Raw genomic sequence first — 19,842 nt, forward strand, 5'->3', positions numbered from 1 at the left:
TTTACAAAGGGTGGTTCAGGCTGTTTAGAAGACAATAGGTAATAGCCTTCCTTTACCCTTGGACCTCTACATGTCAAGATTCAGCAAGAGGACACTTTGCATTTATTTTTTATTTTTTTTTATTTAACCTTTATTTTACCAGGAAGTCCCTTGAGATAAAATCTCTTTTTCGAGGGAGACCTGGCCAAGAGGCAGCATTACAATAAGACATATAAAAACAACATAATAAAATCAATCATAAACTAGACTCTAGAATAACAGTTACAATTCTCTGTGCAAGCGGTTTTCAATAGTGATTTAAAATGCTGTAGCGGAATAAGAGTCGGTAATTGCAGGGAGTTTTGAATATTGTGCCACGACCATGGTGCTGCATAGGAAAATGATGTTTTGCCAAGATCTGTGTTGATCCTGGGAATAATGAAAAGAACACGACTTGAAGAGCGTGAGTTGTAACCACTGTTAGCTACAGACATGAGGTGACACAGGTATGGAGGGAGTTTACGCAGGATGGCCTTGTAAATAAAAGTAAGCCAATGGTGTTGTCTTCTGAGGCTTAGAGAGGGCCATGAAACCAGAGCATACAGTTCACAATGATGAGTCCTGAAGGCAGAGTTGGTGATGAAACGTAAAGCACTGTGATAAACTATGTCCAGGAAGTGGAGAGCTTAGGAGGCAGCATTCATATATATGACGTCTCCATAGTCCAGAACAGGAAGGAAGGTGGTCTGAACAAGTATTTTCCTCACTGAGGGAACCAAAGAGGATTTTTGTCTGTAGTAAAAGCCGAGCAGGGCTTTCAGCTTTTTTAACATATTATTTAAAAGTGTTGTGAAAGACAATTTGTCGTCTATCCAGATTATGAAGGATTCCACCAATCCTGCACGCAGACTGTTCCAGCCTCTCCCCTCACACATCATCAGCCTCAAAGACAGGTTCTACCCTGTAGCTGTTAAACTGCTGTACTCAAATGCACTTCATTCAGCTTCATCTCTTTCTTTTCTTTATAATAAGGCTTATTGAACTAGGACCTGAGTCCTAATTTTGCATCACCAACAGGCAAATGTGAGGGGTTGTGACAATAAAAAACCTTGTGTCCTTAGTATTGGATAAGGGCAATTACTTTGGCCTCCATACTGTATGACTCTTCTGGAGTTTCTGAAACAAAATAAGGTGGAATAAGATAAAGGCCACAACAGTCGCTTTGATAAAATACTAAGGATTCCTGTTTTTTTTTTTTTTTTGCCTCCACCTGAGTCTTGTCTTTTGTTGCGTCACCCGAGACCATGATGTTGGATGTCACAGCAACAGGTCTTCAGTCATTGAGGACTGATCACTTTGTTTTCTTATTTCCCAGGCTAAGATTGAACTGGTGCTATAGAATCCTACAGAGCTGCTCTTCACAGGCTCTTAGGACTCTTAGGGTGACACTAACTCACCTGGGGGCTGATTGTGATTCTGTCTCTCCAGTTGCTTCTTCACTTTATGTCTATAGACAGAAAGGTGGAAGGCGAAGGATTGTTTTAAAAGAAATTCATAGAAGCAGGACCATTGAAACTTTGGCTACTATCTTCCAATAGAGAGGATGAATGCAAGGCTATCTATCTCCAGAATTGTTCATGTTACACAAAAGAGCAACATAGTGCCACATATTTATTAAGAAAATAACAGAAATCCTAGAAAATGAGAAGCCTGTTTAAGGCCTTGTAGAAAAGTGATTTTTACATAGTATATTGTATGGCAGAAGATTTGAATCTGTTAAGTTAAATTACTCATTGATTGTGCATACGCAGGATTCCAGACATTTTAATTTAGGCTTCCAACTTTAATGTGACAGTTTTCTCCTCCAATGGGGCTCAATGTGTAGAGCTTCCAGTTTCCATTTTTTTCTCCAAGTGCATGCATGGCAAGTCTTGTAAACAGTGATGCATGGTAGCCAACAAAGGAAAAGTTGCAATACCTCTGCTGGCTGTCTCTGTATAACAGCAAAACAGCTTAAAAAGCTCAAAGTGTTAATTGTGTTCAAGTGCCCACATTAAGCGTCCTCAGCCAATCAGCATCACGTATGCCTATCTCAGCTCCCTGCTCNGCGAGATCAGGATGGTCTCACGAGGCTACCCTGCTCGTGCCTGCAGTAACAATCGCAGCAGAAATTTTATACACTGATCTGGTACACACTGATTTGTACACTACCATTGTACAATGTGAATGCATCAAATATGATCTAATAATAATAATGCAAAAATTGCTCAAAGTATTGATGGTGACCTCTCTGGGTAAATAATTTGGAATAAAACGTGTTGCCAGCTGTTCAATATTTGGGCTGTAGAGACAGAACTTCACAGCAACATGTTCTTGATGATACTGCTGTTGTTCACAAATAGTACCAAGCCCCCTTCCTTGGCTTTCCCAACCTTTTTAAGCCTTTATCAACACTTATGGTTAAGACATGTTGACAAAATTCCTTTCATCTGTACAACATCCACTACATATATAAAAAAAGAAGAAACTTTAATGCACAAACAGAAAATTAAGTTCTTTCAAAAGGAAATTAGAAAAAAATTCAGAGCTACTCCAACGTGCTGCGATCTTGAGCATTGCAATTTTAGAACTGACGTTTTAGAATTAAATTCTAGAATCAGAATCCTCACTCTGACCTGTTTTTCCATGTTTCCCCTTTGTGTTTGATTTTTTTTTTCCCCCAGCCCTAAAGTTGCCATGGGCCACTCTTTGTTGCTTCTTTGATTAATGCTGTCACGCCTGTCTTATCAGTTAAGGTGGACTTATATGTTTACAGTAATGCAATACTCCGATTTTTTGAGATGTTTAAAACATGCTCTGTTATTGTGCAAAGCAGTTTTTACACTGACAATAATTTACACAAAGTTGGTCTAAAAGTAGTTTGTTGCTCTGGATTTTCCTTTTACTTTTCAGAGTGCATGGTGCATCATTTTTTAAGATTTTTAATTTTAAAAGTTTTTTTTTCTATTGCAGAACTATGCCCTATTTTACTGTGTACAGTACGTCTGTCAAACATTCTACTAAAGTAAATCACGGTGTTTGGCTATATCCTAACAAAAAAGGGTATTGATGTTTAAAATTCAGTTCGGTACAACAAATAAATCCTCCGTTTAATAATGCACTTTCAATGTCATATCTGGTGGTTTAGACTTGTGGGTTAATTAATTATACAGATTCTACCCCAATATTTTTAAAATTGTCTTTTTTAATTTGCTCTCATGTTATTTCTCTATAATGATTTGTCTTATTTAAGTGTTCCCCTTGTGCCTCTTTCAGAGCCAGAAGGGATGTCAGCTCCTGAAGTGGTTCCAGTAAACAGCAGCACAGCCCGTGTCCTCTGGTTCCCTCCTTATCGACCCAATGGAGTAGTTACTGGTTACAACATCTACGTTAATGATCGCCTTCACAGCAGTGTGGACAACAGCTCTGGTTCATACCTTCTGGGGGACCTACTACCTTTTACAGTCTACAATATACAAGTATTCAATCAATTGAAGTATAAACTGAAAATTTCTGCAAAATACATTTTATGTCATCTATAAAAACGTGTTTTTCAGGTGGAGGTGTGCACGCTGTATGCATGTACTCGGAGTAATATTACTGAAACAACCACTGTTGAAGACCTGCCAGCTGACCTGCCCAGTCCAAATGCCCAAGTAATCAGTCCTAGGTACAGTGATACCAATGTGCATTTTTTAGTATTATTAGCAGTAAAATATAATTATCGATATAAACTATGTTGTTGTTAGTCCATTGATACAAACATTTCTAAGGCTGTTATTTCACAACCCCTCAATATTAAAAAGGTATATAATAGTATGCAAATAATTTTCAGTTAAAGATAAAAATTTGCAAAGACTGTAAAGAACTGTACAAAAGTAATAAAATACAGAATGTATTACAGATTTTTTGCCTAACAACTGGGGTCATTTTGATGTGATTTTAACCAGTTTCACTCTAAAAATCGTGTTCCTCCTTAATTTTTGTCAATATAGTTTTACTCTCCAAACATTGTTTTTCTCCAGAATTAAAATGCATCCAAAACTACTTTCATTATCTCAGGTTGTTTGAGCACCTAATACAAATGGTTTTGGCAAAAATAAACTTTTTAGGCATCTAGCCTTGGTCTGTGAAATCTGTTCATCTAGACCAGTGATTTATAACGGTTCTGCATGTTTCAGTTGTTTCCCTGCCATCACACACGATCTAAATGAATAGGTGTTCAACAGGCTTCTGTAGCAACTGATGGCAGACTAGGTAATGTAATAGTTTAAATGGCATCCTGGCGCAGAGATGCATCCATAACCTGAAATACTGTGGGCCCAGAGGGCCAGTTTTAGTGTCCATTGTTCTACACACTTCTCAGTATTTACTTTCTGAAATGAAAAAAGGTTTCTTTTTTTTTTTTTTTTCAGTTTTTTTTTTAAAAAAAAATTTTTTTTTTTTTTTTTTTTTTAACTTAAGGGAGTCTGTATTTTTGTTTCAATTCAGTTTGGGCAGATTTGAACAGGAGCTACTGCTCCACTGCTTGGGTCTTTTCAATTATTTTAAAGTTCTTTCTCACCATTTGAACAAAATACTTATTGTGCATTTCTATCATTGCTCGATATATTTTTTTACATTTTATTTTTTGTTCTTAATCAACAGACTGAGTACATTTTGATGTTGAAATGACTTCACTTAGCCATCTACAAACATTTATTAAAATATCATCACAACTTTATGTGAAGACATTTATGCATCTGGAACTGTTTGTAAAAAAAAAAAAAAGAGAGAGAGAGAGAATTACAAAACTCTCTGTAGCAAAGGTTGCATTTCAAATTATTCATAATTTCATCAGTTTCACAAAAAATAGCAAATTTTTTGAACATATATTAAACTAACATGGGAAACAAAAGTTTTTTTTGTTGTCTTTTTGTTTTCTTCTTTATAGGAGGGGCTTTTTTTACACCCATGTTACTCTCTAGGTTGTAATTGTGTTAGAGCACAGATTTTTCCCCTGCTAAAGATGTCAATGTTACAAAAAAAGAGCTAAATCAATAGTTTGAAGTGTATAAACCTAAACACTTCCTGCCACTGTTGCTCAACTTTGGCGGGCATTAGCCATGCATTATTGCATCTTTGCTTGAAAATGTGCGGGACTGCATGTGTACATTAATGAAAATGGAGTGTGAAGGAGACACTTCCTCCAGCCTCACTTTCACCTTTGTTTTTGCTTCCCTCCACCTCTCCTCCCTCAGAGTGGTGAGATTAGAATGGGCCCATCCGGGCAAACCCAGTGGGATCATGCTGGGCTACAAGGTTTTAAGACGGACCCTTAGATCATGCACCGATGGGTCAATGGGGTCATCCTCAGCCAGTGCCCATGGTTTAAAATTTAAATGTTCGTACCTGGAGTGTCCTGTGGGTAACAGCGTTTGTGGGACATCCTGCTTTCATCCTGAATCACAGGTATATATTGTTCATCTTTAAATCATAAATTTCAAAAAGCTGCTCCCACATAAAGCATTGAAAATTTGTCGTTGTGATTTAAATAGTATTAGCAAGTAACAGATAAATGAAGTGTAAACTGAATGATACAAGTCTTATTAAAAATGTAAATGTATCTAATATTATTTGTACGGAGAAATTTGTTGTTAAACTTATATAAATACAAAAAGGTTAGAATGAACCACAAACAAAACAAGGGTAAGAATATGGGAGCAAGGCTGTGTAGCAAATGGAGCAATTTTGTTTGATTCTGGCTTTCTCCAAGCACATGCTGATGTGCTCCTGTGTATGCAGTTAAGCTACTGTGTAACTACAACTTTACTGTAAAGTGCTTTAAGTGGTTGATGGAACTAGGAAATTGCTATATAAATTTATTCCGTTTACAACTTCATCATTAATTATTAAGTCCACCTTCTCCAGTAATAAACCCAAAATCACCAATGATCTGAATGAACTGCTGAAAAAGAAAAAAAGAGCTTTTAGAAAGGGGGAAAGGGAATTATAGAGGAACATACAGAAGCAACTTAAGGTCAAGATAAGTGAAAGCAATGAGACTTACAGGAGAAGTCTGGAGAGTGAGCTCCAGCAAAACAATATCAAGAAATAAGAAGATCACAGGCTTGTAGCAGAATGGAGATCTGACAGAAAGGGTTCTGAACACAGCCAATGAAATTAACATATTTTTCAACAGGTTCAGTTCAGGAACAAGCTCAGCATCCTTCTCTCCTGCCCACAGTCAAAAAACTGTGAAAAAAAAGCTGCTCCCTCTTTCTTCCACCTGTCTGTAAAATCAAGTGAAGAGGGAAATGGATAGACTGAATTGCAATAAGGCAACGGGTTCAAATGGTTTCAGCCCAAGGGTCTATGTTTAAATGCCTGCTTTGAGCAGCTCTACGGGATTCTATTGCATCAATTCAACCTTATTCTGGCCCAGAAGAGGCTTCCATTATTGTCAAAGGTCACGGAGACTGTTGGTCCACATGAACAAGCAAACAAGCAGTTAACATGATCTTCTTCAGTTTGCTTTTTGCCATGGAGATAGTTAAAGATGCCATCATTCAAACAAGGCAGATAGCCCTGGACAGAGGTTCTTTCTTTCTCCTGTGCATTTATTCAGCCTCCTTTGCTTTGTCAGGAAACTCAGAGGCATCAACAATTGCGTGGATCAAAAATGATCTGACAAACTGACCACAGTTTGTAAGACTGAAGGGTCAACTGTCCAATCAGGTAGACTGGAGCACCAGAGAAGATGCTGCTCTCTTAATTTTGAGGAAACAATCCTCTGATCCTGAATCTGAATACAACATGGGAGATTATGGTATATCTCTGGAGTAAAAAGGAGAAAGTTAAAAATATTAAGCAAATCCTTGGGTAAAAAGCTACGCACTGTTGCTTTAGGAAAGTTTAACGTTTGCAGCAAGATGTTGCAATGACTTAAATTATTTAAAGAGGCTCAACAAACTGATAAAGAAGGCCGACTTTGGAGATGATTTCACAACCAAGAATCATCTCCAGATCCAGTGCAAGACAGAACGTCCTTCTGGCCTACAGCTATTGACATACATAACTACCTGTTGGAAAATGAATTGACTTCTTGTTGTCAGCAAAAACAAATATTCAACAATAACATCAGTAGTCTTCATTAAAGCAGCATTTATTAATATTTTTAAGGGAGTACAGATACTGTAGTGTTTGTCAATGTATTGTCTTTTCTGGTCAGACAAATGATTTTATCAACTACTTAACACTGAAGTAAAGATCTGGGAGTTTTTTTTATAAAGCTTATGCAAAGTAAGTTAAAGACAGTTTTCCACAAATAGAGGGATGTTTGAATAACCTTAAAAGGAGTCTGGCTCCCTTCCCAAGACATCTAACCCTGGAGAGTTTGTCAGGCATCAGTAGGATAAGCCTCACACCTAGCCTTTCTGGCAGGTGTGCTTTCATTTTAGTTTATTTCTTTATTTTCAGAGGGGATTTTTTTTCTACTTAAAAGTCTAATAAATGTATTTCCACCTATCTTTTTTGTGTGTGTGTATGCCCTGTGTGTTAAGCAGGTATGTTGCAGTGGAGTACTGCACAAAAGACAGCCACATCATCATTGCTGTGACGAGCTTTATTTAAGTTGGAATGATTCTTCCAACCCTGTGTGCTGCGATAGCAAACTTGTCCCATCTCGCCCTAATCATCAATGCTGTGGAGGATACTTTACTCTTATAAAAAACAGTATGTGTTTTTTTTTTACTACTATTTACAGTACATTCAATTAACTATTCTCCCCTCGATTTTAGTCTTTTCAATGATGCTTAGGTCTTGCCTTCATCTGTCCTTGTCTTTCTAGATGAATACTGCTGTCCTGACCACTTGCAGGGACGGGTCTCTGTGGGGCCTGGTGACAGCTGCTGTGGGGGGGTTCCTTATTCCATGACAGGGGGCCAGCTCTGCTGCAGTGGGAAACTACATGATGGCTATGGGCTCCAATGCTGCGGAGGCCTGATAGTAGATGACACCTTGGTTTGCTGCAAGGATGCTGTGCATATATATAAACCAGGTGCGTGGCAAAGAGAAATCTATATGATTAGCCGTTATGAAGCATCAAAGGTTGCACAGTGGGTAAGGTTTTCATCTAATATGCTGCTAATCAGTCATCGTAAGTTTTGCTAGTAACATTTTTAATTTTTTGATCGCTGTGTTCAAAAGACCCCTTTCTTTAAAAAACGAGTTACTCTGAGTTTTTCTTTGTCAGGGTCAAATCTCCGGTGGTATCTTTGCGTTTATGAGATCGGGTGGATGAGAGCATTAGGAACAAGATGACAAAAGAGTAGAAGATAAGAACAGGTTGAGAGGTAGACACATGGTGCAAGAACGTGGGGTCGTTTCCCTGTCCTCCTCTCCCACAGTGTCCCAAAGCACCCGGCTACTACGGCACAGATGGGACTGTGTGTGTGTCTATGTGTCGATGTCAACGTATGTGTGTGTCATTAGACATCTTTGTCATGGCAGATGATGATGAAACGCGCTCAGGATGGCACCATTGAGGGCACTGCCAAGCACACAGCAGGAGAAATACACAATCATTCTTTGTTTAACACACACACACACACACACACAGTCAAACACATAGACACATTAAACACACAGTCACGCGCACACAGAGTCAACAGGGTGCCCTCGGCAGGGTTCTCCTTGTGTTGAATGCCAGATAAAGACACATGGACTCGATTCATCACCTATAAACAATGGCCCCATATGGGCAGGCTTATAGTGTTCCATTAGACTATCAACCATAGTCTAACACACACCAACAGACATTTGCACAAACACTTTATATCTGCTACATCAACTTACTCAACACAAAACAAATCCCTGATTAGACAAAATATATGAACACTTCTTTTTCGGTTTCCTGCCTGTTGCTAGATTTTGCTTCATCCTGGATGCTGCTAGTAGTTTTAGCCCTTCAAATGATTTCTGATTTTGTTTTTTCAGTTTCTTTATCTTTACTACATTCTCTTTTCCTTCATCCAACTAAGCAGTCTTTATGGTTGTTCTTCATTGGAAGAAGACTCCCAAGGAGAGCATATTTCCCCCATCTTCCTAACCTCTTCTTCATCTCCCGTTTCTTATTTTTCTATATATTTTTTATCATAGATGTTGCCTTTTTGACAATCTAATCGACTTTTTTTTTATCCAAAATCTCTTGTTCTTTCCTAGGCCTCCTTTTTTCTGTTTTCTGTAGTAGTTCTTTCTTGTCACCCTCCCTCTTTCTCATTTGCTCATTAGTCATTAGCGTTAGCTTCCCTATTGAGAGCATATGGTATGATGGATTGTAGAGCTAGGAATGCTAGTAAGGCTAAGGGCCATTTGCCGGGTGCTATGCACAGTCGGGGATGACTGCGGCCAGCTATGCAACCTCAACCCAACTCATCGGTTTCCCACTCAAAATCCATGCAACCTCGCTATTGCGGGATAGTTTAATTAACCTTGGCACCACTTTAACCCTTATACTTTGTCGTATTACATGTAGAGTTAGATCTTTTTTTTTCTTCTGATAAAGTGGTGTAAAGATTGTAGAGTAGAGTTGGAATAAATCTAAAAGAAACGAAGAGAAAGTTGCACATACTATATTTCTACATTTGCACTGCTCAATTTGAAGTTACTTATGAATAAGGAGTAAAAAATATATCAAATATTTAAAGAAAATTTAAAATAGAAATAACATTAGCTAGTAAATATTTAGAATACCAGGGAAATATCGGTGTTAAATTTACTACGGGTGAAAGCTGAAAAAAAAACAAATTATTGTGAAGAGGTAGATGGAGCAGATTAAAGGAGGAGTGAAGGGTATCCCATTGTGCCCAGCTGATAGACTAGGTTAGGCTGATGTGATTATGGGGTCCCTGAAGTGCGATCTATCACACATTACCGTCCACACTGTCAACAACCATACACACACACTGCAGGGGAACAGCAATGCCAGGAGACAGCTGTCTGGCAACAGATACGCATACCGGCTTCTGCACACACCTACACAAACACACAAGTAATCATATCAACACAAACCACAGTTACATATAAACATACATGCATGCTGGTAAAAATAGATGTGGAAACACGTTAAAAACATTAATCTGTTTCACTGGCTTTTGTTAATCTTGAGTCGGGCTACAGTTAAATGTTGGTTTCGTTTTTTCCTGGTCACAAGCCTTTACTTAAGTATTTAAGGCTTTACTCAAATTTTTCATTGTTGAAAAACAATAGCTTGAACTAAAGTTCAGAAAACTTAGTTACCTTCTACTGGGTATCTTATAAATTGTGTGTCTTTAATACACCATCGACTGCTGTATTGTCGATGAATTTTTCATACTGCTTAAACATTTTGTAAGGTTCTAAATACAAATCTAAATCTTGTTTTACTCTTATTTTATATTATAAACCAACAAAAAGGAGATAAAAAGAATGTGTTTGGTTTATTTTGTGTTCTTAGTCTGGAAAGAAAAATTTCTTATTTCATTTTCATATTATTTTTTTCATAAATAAAACTAAATGTAATATTGAAGTAATTTAAAATTTTTATTTATTTTTCTTTTAGCTTAAATCCTAAATAAAAAAGAGGGTTTTTTTTATTTTTTTTTATTTCCAGTGATAGTGATGAAAAATAGCTGCAGCATCATGGAGATGGATGAAAACATGATAGATTGTTCCAGAACATCTAGTCTGGAAATGGTTTGTATGTTTGAACCATCAGCCAGTTCAAACTGGGGAGAGGGTAGTGATGCTGAGGAATATGAAGGCATCACACCTTACAGGTCAGAACCCAAAGTCAGACTTTGAGCTGAAGGCTGACTGCTAATATGACTGCAGCAGCAGAAAACACACAGCGAGAAAAAGTGCTTGCTACGGCTCTGTTATGGATAGTATAACCAATATTTATAGATATAAATTGGTATATAATACTTTGAATGAACATGAATTTCAAATAAATCCTGCACTGCTGTTACAAGAAATTATGTACTATATTCTTAAAAGAACTAGCAACTCCACCCATCCTTTACTGCCAGGAATGAACAGATCTGCCAGTGTCAAGCCCCAAAACTATTGCAAACCTCACTCAACAAAACTTCAAAGTTTGGGATATTTTTAAAATAAGGCAAGTTTGTAAGGAAACATTTTGGACTTTAACCTCACACAAAATAGAAAGGGTATGGAGAGTTACCATCATCGTCGGCCTAAAATGATTGGCTGCGTAACAGCAAAATTAGTCTGACAGAAGGTTAGGGACTACTGGTAGCTTTACAGGAATTAAAGAGGTGGCAGATTCTATAAAACTAAAAAACAAATTTTTATTTATCTTTTATGTAAGTGAACACCTTCCCCTCACTATTAACAAAATACCACCATTATAAAACAATGTTATGGCCCCATCATGCTATTTGACAGATTTTCCTTAGCAGGGATAGGAAATCTTAGTAAATCTAAAGATAGACGTTCCAAAAAAGTAAAAAAAAAAAAAACAATTTACTGGACTTCCACTGGAATGGCTGTGGCCTGGATGACTAAGAAGCTTCAACAGCCTAAAGATAGATGACAATAAATACGAAGCATTTCTTGAGGAAATGCTTTTTGAGTTCACAATAGACGTCTAAATGGCATGGAGCTTCACTTTTCAGCAATATTACTATTTTAAACCAGACAGTCTTTCAAATATTGGTGCAGTCAGTCCAGACCCATATATTAATTGGGAATGTTTGTTGCTTTTTTTTTGTTTGTTTTTTTGACATTCTCAGTTTTACAATACAATATGATAATAAAGTTGTCTTTAATCAGAACTACTTTTTTTGTTTTACAAACTTAATCATAAATACAAAATCACTTTTTAAGATAAGTCACAGGAATCAAAGTGCCAAAAATGTAAATGCCAGAGTAATTTCTTCTTATACAGGTAAATGTTTATCACTACCACTGGTAGAACTGCTCCATTGCTCACTCTTTTGTTTCTGGTGTGTTATTGAAATGCACTTTAATCCTTCTCTCAGTCTCCCCAGTTGTTATACGGTAACATAGTTTCTGTGCTTAATCCTTTCCTTTCAAATCTGCTGTTTGTTTAAACAGCTTTGATTTAACTTTCAAGAATATTAAACACTGCTTGTTTTCTAATAATAGTCCCAGTTTTCCTGCAGTATTGTCTCCTATGCTGCTGGTCTATCAACAACTTTTAATCTCTTTATTTACATCACTTTTTTGTGTCTTAGTTTGTAGAAAAGATATGCAGCTAAGACTTAAGTGAGATTAGATAGTCTTTAAGAAACTTGCTGGGTGCCTTTAGTCCCCCCATTGTGTCCCAAGTCTCTACCACTTCACTGTGCGCTTCACTAATCATTTCCCCTTTACACATTTGCTTCCTAATGTCCAGCTCTCAACTCTTCTGCCCTTCAACCCCACTGACCCCATTTCTCACTGTGGGTGCTACCATTAATGCTAACCCCACTTCACTTTTTCCTTAAAGTGAGTAAATCTTAAAATTGAGCATTCCTTTAACTCCTTCTCTTACTCCCTCCCTCTGTCCCAGCCCAGCAGGCCCTATCCAAACGTTCAAGGACAAATCTGAATATCCCTTTTCACCGTTTAAGTGTTAAAAGCCTGGTGGTGCCGGGGTGTTATCTTAACGCGCCTTGCCGTGCCATCATCAGAGCGCGTGATGAAAATGGCTGTGATGATGCTAAAAGAAAAAAGAGGAGGGGGAGAAAAAGTAATAATCAAATATGTTTTTCAAGGGCACAGTGACCATTTGCTGGAGGGAAATTATCCCAGTAGTTAAGCTAGCTCACTGAAAGACTGGCTGCATGTTTAGAGGGGATGTATTTGTGAGTGAGTACAAATGTGCATAGGGTTTTTATTTAAACTTGTATCTAATACTTTTCTCTGTGCTTATCTTTGTCTGGGTGTACCTAAGGTTTAGATAGATAGTCACCGGTCCTGTACTTGTTTTTGTCTTTAGGATTTTATCAGTTTCTTAGGGTGTAAATATATGTGTGTATGTTTATCATTGCCAAAAGCTTCTCATCAGTGATGGGCAGCAAATGGCCAACACTAGTGCATTCCAAACAGCAGCGTCTGGCTGCTTTCGAAGATAAAGTGCTCCCTTAACTCAGGAAGACATTTCTCTCTCTGTTAATGTATTTATGATGATGACTTTTCTATTAGGTTTACTTTAATGACTGGGAAGACTAAAAGCACAGGCTGTCAGAGGCTCATAGAGGAATAATGTCCGTCCAAGTTGTAGTTGTATTTATGGTGTTATTAATATTTTTTTAAAGTTATTGAACAGTTTAAAGTTATAATAAACATTTTGCTTTTTATCTGCATTATATCTTTTTCCCAACACATAAAATGTTACTCTAGTGTCTTCAAAAAAATCTGTCCACAGATTAGTATTAAGTCTGCATCAAACATTTTTTTTCCATTAAAGCAGCACTGAGTAACTCTTGAGCAATGTGTTAACATTATTTGAGGCAAGTGGACAAGTTTGTTGGTATCCCTCGTTTGTTGAAAGAAAAAACCCCAATGGTCACAGAAATAACTTCAATTTCACAACAGGTATGATAAGAATTCTGTGAAAATTAACAAATTAAGGTCAGACATTTCTTTTCAACCATGATTCATGCTAAAAAAGGTCAGGACAAAAATAATAGTCCTCCTAGAAAAGAAAAATAATGTGACCAAAGCGACATGTTAAATCAAGGTCTTCCCACTAAATTAATGACAAATCAAAGATGTATATTATGAAAGATAACAAAAGAACCCGGAAAAAACGTCTGAAGAACGTTGAACATCACAAATAAGAAACATCAGCGTCAGATCACACTCGTTATTTGAGCCAAATTGCACTTAATGGGAGACCAACAAGGGGGACACCATTGTTGGACACACATCATAAAAAAAACATACTTGAACTTTCCAAACTATATATTGACAAACCACAAAGCTTCTGGAAGAATTTCCTTAGGACAGATGTGACAAAAATGAAACTTTTTGAAAATTGATGAATATTGAAAAAGTAGAACACTGACCTGATGTTCTGGGGCTGCTTTGCTTGATTTGGCACAGAGTGAATCTCTGCAGAATACAATGAAATCTAAAGACTATCAAGGGTCTCTAAAGAGAAATGTGCTGCCTAGTGTCAGAAAGCTTGGGCTCCGTCACAAGATATGAGTTATGCAAGAGGAAAATGACCCAAAACACACAGCTATGAGCATGCAAGAATGGCTAAGAGGAAAACATTGATCTATTCTGAAGTGGCCTTCCATGAGCACTGACCTAAATCCTATTGAGCACCTTTGGAAGGGTCTCAAACATGCCACCTGGAAAAAGCATCCTTCAAACCTGAGACAACTGGGGCAGTTTACTCATGAAGGCAAAATACCTACTGAGAGAACCAGAAGTCTTATTTTACAGTTACAAGAATCATTTGATTGTAGAGATCACCTCAAACATCACCTGGTTGTGCAACAAAATATTAAGGTAAAACATAATTATTGTGCCATTTATTTTTGTAATCATTTTGTTGAAGCAAAGTTGAAAAGCAATGTCTGGATTTAATTTATTAATATTTATTTATTTTTTATTTATTATTACTTCTGTCAAACTGAATTGACATCTGTGATTATTGTAGGTTTCTCTTTCATTAAACGAGGGGAACAGAGAAAATTGTTTACGTGTGTAAAGACAGTAGGAGGACTAAAATCGTGCTCTGAGAGCACACCCTTGCAGACTCCTGGTTTAAACAAAGAGCCACATGAAAAAAGCCAAGCAACTTTCACACTTAGGATTGTCCAGTAGGTTTTAAATGAGGCCTTACAACAACACACATGTTAACATGAAAAATTCTGTTTTCTGTGTGAAGACACCTTTAATCAGATTAACTATAACTGAATGGATTAAAAATCACTTTATAAGTTTTAACACAGGCAGTGGTTTATCAGCTTGTTTCACTTTTTTGCCTTTTTAAATTTGTATAAATAGGTTTGGGAGCTATATATCATTATTTACATTCCAAATGCCTCTACATATCTTAGAGATCCACAGTAGAATTCTATGCACATATTTACATGTGCTGCACTACACTGGACTAACTGGTAGAGGTCCTGTAGTCAAAAATATGTAAAAGAAAGTCACAAAGACAATAGGACAACTGGTCTTCTGGGAAAAGCGTGTGCATCTTCTTATTATGCGAATGTAATTGCTGCCTCATCATCCATATGCGTGTCTTCACAGGGGAACAACATAAACAGTGTGAGACAGTCATTCCTATGTGATTTCATCTCTTGACATGACATGTAGTCGGGCCACTGTGGAGTGAATGCAAGTGTAAGAAAAAGACAGGTTTGCCAAGCAGTATACGTGTGTGTTGGAGAGTAAAAAAAAATGTTCTTTAAAGTAGATTTTATCAATGGAGGCAACATTTTTCGGTCTAATTTCCTGTTAAGTTTAGTTTTCAAAGTACAGGTTTTCTGTTTTGCTTAAATAAAATGATGTGATTGTGTATACTAGCTGTGCACTTGGTTCCTCACCCCTTGTAATTTATTCGGGTATTTAAAAGTGTTTGGTTTGTTTAAAGTTGTGGAGGGGCTTTGATCTCCTAGAGAGCTTGGATTTACTAATCCACAACACACATTTTTATCTTTAGTTCATTGGCGGCTCTAAATATTGACTTATCATTAAGTGGAATGACTGAAACCCTAATAATAATTCACATTGTCTAAGCACCTTGTGTTGACGCTGCGCTCCTGATGTTATTAACGAATGTATGCAAATCCTGCATAAATCTGAAGATTAGGACTGAAGCTTTCAGTGATGCAAAAAATAAAACAAGAGGTGTGCATTAAAATGTTGTCAGCAGATAGACATTCACTGGAAAACACGCGGCTTAAAGAGAGGTGGAGAAAAAAGTCTCTGTGTGTGTGTTAGAGAATGTTAACACAAATGTTCAGGCATGTCAGATAACGCTCACAAAGACAGGGATTGGATTTCTGCTGAATGGATGATAATGCAATAATAATGATAGCTGCAGTACTGTAAACAAACATCAGACCCCTGTAAAGTTGCAGAGAGACTGAAAAATGTAAATATGAAAATAAATCTAGATAAAACGAAGATTGAGACATGAGAAAAACATCATTTTTGCCAAGAGGGGAAGATTTGAATGATCAACCAGCGAAAAGTAAAAAATATTCAAGCTGGAAACAATAGAAGAAGCGAGGGCTTTTATCCATTAAGAATGCTGCAAACTTACATTTTTATATAAGAACATAGGTCAAGTCAGTGCCCTATAAAGACAAGTTATATCCCCAGAGATAAAAACTATGTTAAGGTGATGGGACTTGTAGAAAATGTTAAACTTATCTCCATAAAGAGGTGGGCTTTGGCTTAATGCAGTTTAATTTGAAAGCTGTTAGTTGGTTTAAGCTTTTAGTTAAAATGAAATGGAAAAGGAGAGGAAGGAATGATAGCCGGACGAGTAAACAGAAGCTATTTTGGAAAAGTGTTGAGCTGTTTATTTACGCGTCATTGAAGCTGAAGTAAGGCGCAGTGGGAATTGGCCACCAAGACCCCGCTACGCAACATCTGCCGCTGCTAAGTGAGTTAGTGGCCGTCAGGCTGCCTTTATGTCACATAATCACGTACACATGCTTTTTCCTCTCAATTGAAGCCTTTAATGGATGTGCTGAGGATATAATACAATGTAACAGTGCAATAGGAAATATGTACAGTATTATTCTTAACTTTCAGCCTGAATGCTGAGTAATTTTATATGTTTACAACATTTAATGTGCTTGAAGTGTGAATTCTGATTAAAGCGTGAAACAGGTTATCACTTTACAACTAGCTTCAGCCCCATTAAAGGTCCATGATACAGAGCTGTGACTTAGAGTTTAATGCATGCTGTTAAATATACTATCCAACGCAGCTGGCTGTAGATGATGCCACAGTGAAGGATACCATCAGCTAATAGATTTCCTTAATGGCTTTTAATTATCATCAATGTTTTTTTTTTTAAGCAATCACACAAATAAATGTTCTGTTGAAACAGATGTCTCAAATTTACATTAAAGAAGTCTCCTTGTAAGACTTTTTTTCGTCGCTGCAGCACATATTAAGTAAACCCCTTCTATCCTGATTTGTATTTCTAATGCATCATCACAGCAGGAAGGTGCTGACTCAATAACACTGTATATTATAACTTTAATTGAATGCATGAACAAAGCCTTAAAGCAGTGCTGGATTTAAGGATGGCTATCGTAGGCCTGCACCCAGGGTGGCTTCTGGCAGGGCACAGCAGGGAGCAGCTACAGTATACAAAATAACAGCATTAATCATATTTCGTCACTCTTGGGGTCAGGTATTCTTTCTGAGTAATTAAAGATTATGGTGAAAGAACAGGGGGATCTTTAACTGCTTTGGGTTGTATATCTTATTTTGGAGTTACTTGATCCATTTGGGGTATCACTTTAAATAGAGATTAATGTGTAAAAGAAATATATTTTGATTAAAACAACCTTTCAAATTCCCCACAACAAAATTTTTGAAGATAAGCAACATCTTGCTGAAAAATTTGGAGGTTCTAAGCTTCCTCATGAAGTTCAATCTGCTCTGTCCTTCTTCAGAAAGAACTTCACAGTTGTTTCTTCAATCTTTTTACTCCTCCCCATTTTCCCCCATGATGTTTATAGTTTCTCCCATTTTTCTCCTGAACTGCACAATAATCTGCCTTAATTTACTCACATTTAGGACCAGATTATTGTTTCCACAACATATAATGCAGATGATGGAATCTGTACTGTACTGGGGGAAGGGTACAGTGCATACAGTACAGATTCAAAATGAATGGTGAGAAGTCTGCCCTATGTGACGCTCCTGTGCTGCTGATCAGCTTGTTAGACACTTAATTTGAGTCACTACAATCAAATAATAAAAATATTTGATAATAGTCTTCTCTTCTGGGTGACCATTCAGAGACAGCGGACTTTTGCTTCCATATTCTTGTTGACTTTCTAGCAATGACTCATTCACACCAAGTGTGCATGCAGCAACAGTGGAATAGAAAGTGCTCTAATCGCTATACAAGTCTGTAAAAAAAACCACATATATTAGTTATTATTTTGGGATCATTTCAAATACGATGAAAATGGAGATTAAAAATTAAAATAAAAAATAGAAATGGAGAGTTGGGATAAGAAATGTAAAAGGTAGGGATTTGGTATAGAAGAGAGAAAGAAGAATAAAAATACAAGTTAACATCCTAGGAGACTGATTCTACACCTGCGGAAACAAAGAAAGAGAGAGATTTTTTCTGCTTTGTCTAAATGACAGTGGGTTTGTTGAAACTAGTGTATAATGGCATCTTCAACTTAATGGCGATAAGCAAACAGCAGGGGGTCTTGATATGTGCCTACAAAGTAGGAAGCAGTTAAAATGGAAGCCTTGGGTCAAAGTAGGGTGGGATGTTTGTTTGACTGTAGGCACGAGAAAAGGATGCTGAGCTTGTACCTGAACCTAACTAATTGAAGATTGTCTTTAGTTAATTGGCTCTGTCCAGACTGTCCAAATTCCTTTTGCTTAAATTCTGTGACATTCTTCATTCCTGACCAGACATCTCTGATATTCTCTGCTGTTCTTGCTCTCCAGCTTGTTCCTGCCTCGTCGTTCTCTCTCATTTTAGATTTTAATTGTTTCCATATAATCCACAATAATTCCCTTTCTCCTTTTGTGAAGGCTCTTTTTCATTTTAGCAGTTCCTTCAGATTACTGTACATCCAGGGTTTGTCATTGGGAAAGCATCTCACTGCACTGGTGGGAATGGTGTCTGCACAGAAGTTTATACACTGTAGTCACACATCTTTGATTGCATTAGCCTGATAATCCAATTCATATAAAATGATATGCATATTTAAGCAACCTTTTTCCCTGTAAAGATACTTTTTTCAGTGCATCAGATAACAAATCACTGCGCGCCACATTGGGTTCCGAAACATATTAATGATTTATGATCACCTTCATTTTATTTGAAAGTTTGACAGGGGTTGTTACTTCATAAAACAAGAGTCTTTGGGCTTTGTTATGGTGATAAAGAAGTTAGAATATAGATACGTATGTGTACTTTTTTAGATGCGGGCTATTGATTTCTGTTACTGGTTATCTAATCATGTTGTTTCATGTAGCCACCATGCCGGTGTGTTAGTCTGACAAAGTGTATACTTTGTATGGATGCATTCTTTTTTCTCTAACAATACCATATTATGGGAACAGAAATAAATGCTTCAGCGTAAGGATGGTATAAGGGATTCAAATATTAAAAACTTTGAATATTTATTCATCTTTCAAACTATTATGTTTTAACGCAATGCTTCTTACCTTCAATCTCCCACCACTTCAGCAGTTCTAATATGTCAGCCCTACATACCTCTATTTACTTGAATCTGGAAAGTGTATATCTAGAGTGGTGGGAAAGTACATCCTTTAAATTTGATATTCAGCTGCCGAACATATACAGGCAAATAGAGGAATAGCATGTATTTTAAATGTCACCTTGCTGCTGAAGGTGATGCAGCAGCAGACAGACATCACCTATCACTGTCAGAGATGGCAGGTCTCAGACAAACACACTTCCTTTACACTTTTTTAAACAGCAGAGTCTGAATATTTCTGCTAAACTGTGAATATACTAGAGCAACAGAGATATGTCCTGCTACAAGGAGGGAATAGGACAGGTGGATATCTATAAGAATGATAAGAAAAAAATATTTAGCTCAGCCTAAATACTGTTCATGAGCAGGTCAG

At 37.1% G+C, this 19,842-nt stretch overlaps 1 protein-coding gene across 1 annotated transcript in view; it reads left to right on the plus strand.

The window, feature by feature from the left end:
* LOC107097822 (usherin-like) overlaps positions 1-19,842 on the plus strand; it is a 173,697-nt gene that overhangs the window by 71,399 nt on the left and 82,456 nt on the right. Inside the window, exons 27-31 of the mRNA XM_015395130.1 lie at positions 3,295-3,497; positions 3,576-3,688; positions 5,259-5,469; positions 7,563-7,731; positions 7,847-8,056. Of these exons, the coding sequence (XP_015250616.1) occupies positions 3,295-3,497; positions 3,576-3,688; positions 5,259-5,469; positions 7,563-7,731; positions 7,847-8,056 (906 nt within the window). The remainder of the gene's footprint in view (positions 1-3,294; positions 3,498-3,575; positions 3,689-5,258; positions 5,470-7,562; positions 7,732-7,846; positions 8,057-19,842) is intronic.

The sequence above is a fragment of the Cyprinodon variegatus genome, unplaced genomic scaffold (genome assembly GCF_000732505.1).
Source record: "Cyprinodon variegatus isolate N-32 unplaced genomic scaffold, C_variegatus-1.0 Scaffold726, whole genome shotgun sequence".
Taxonomy (NCBI): domain Eukaryota; kingdom Metazoa; phylum Chordata; class Actinopteri; order Cyprinodontiformes; family Cyprinodontidae; genus Cyprinodon; species Cyprinodon variegatus.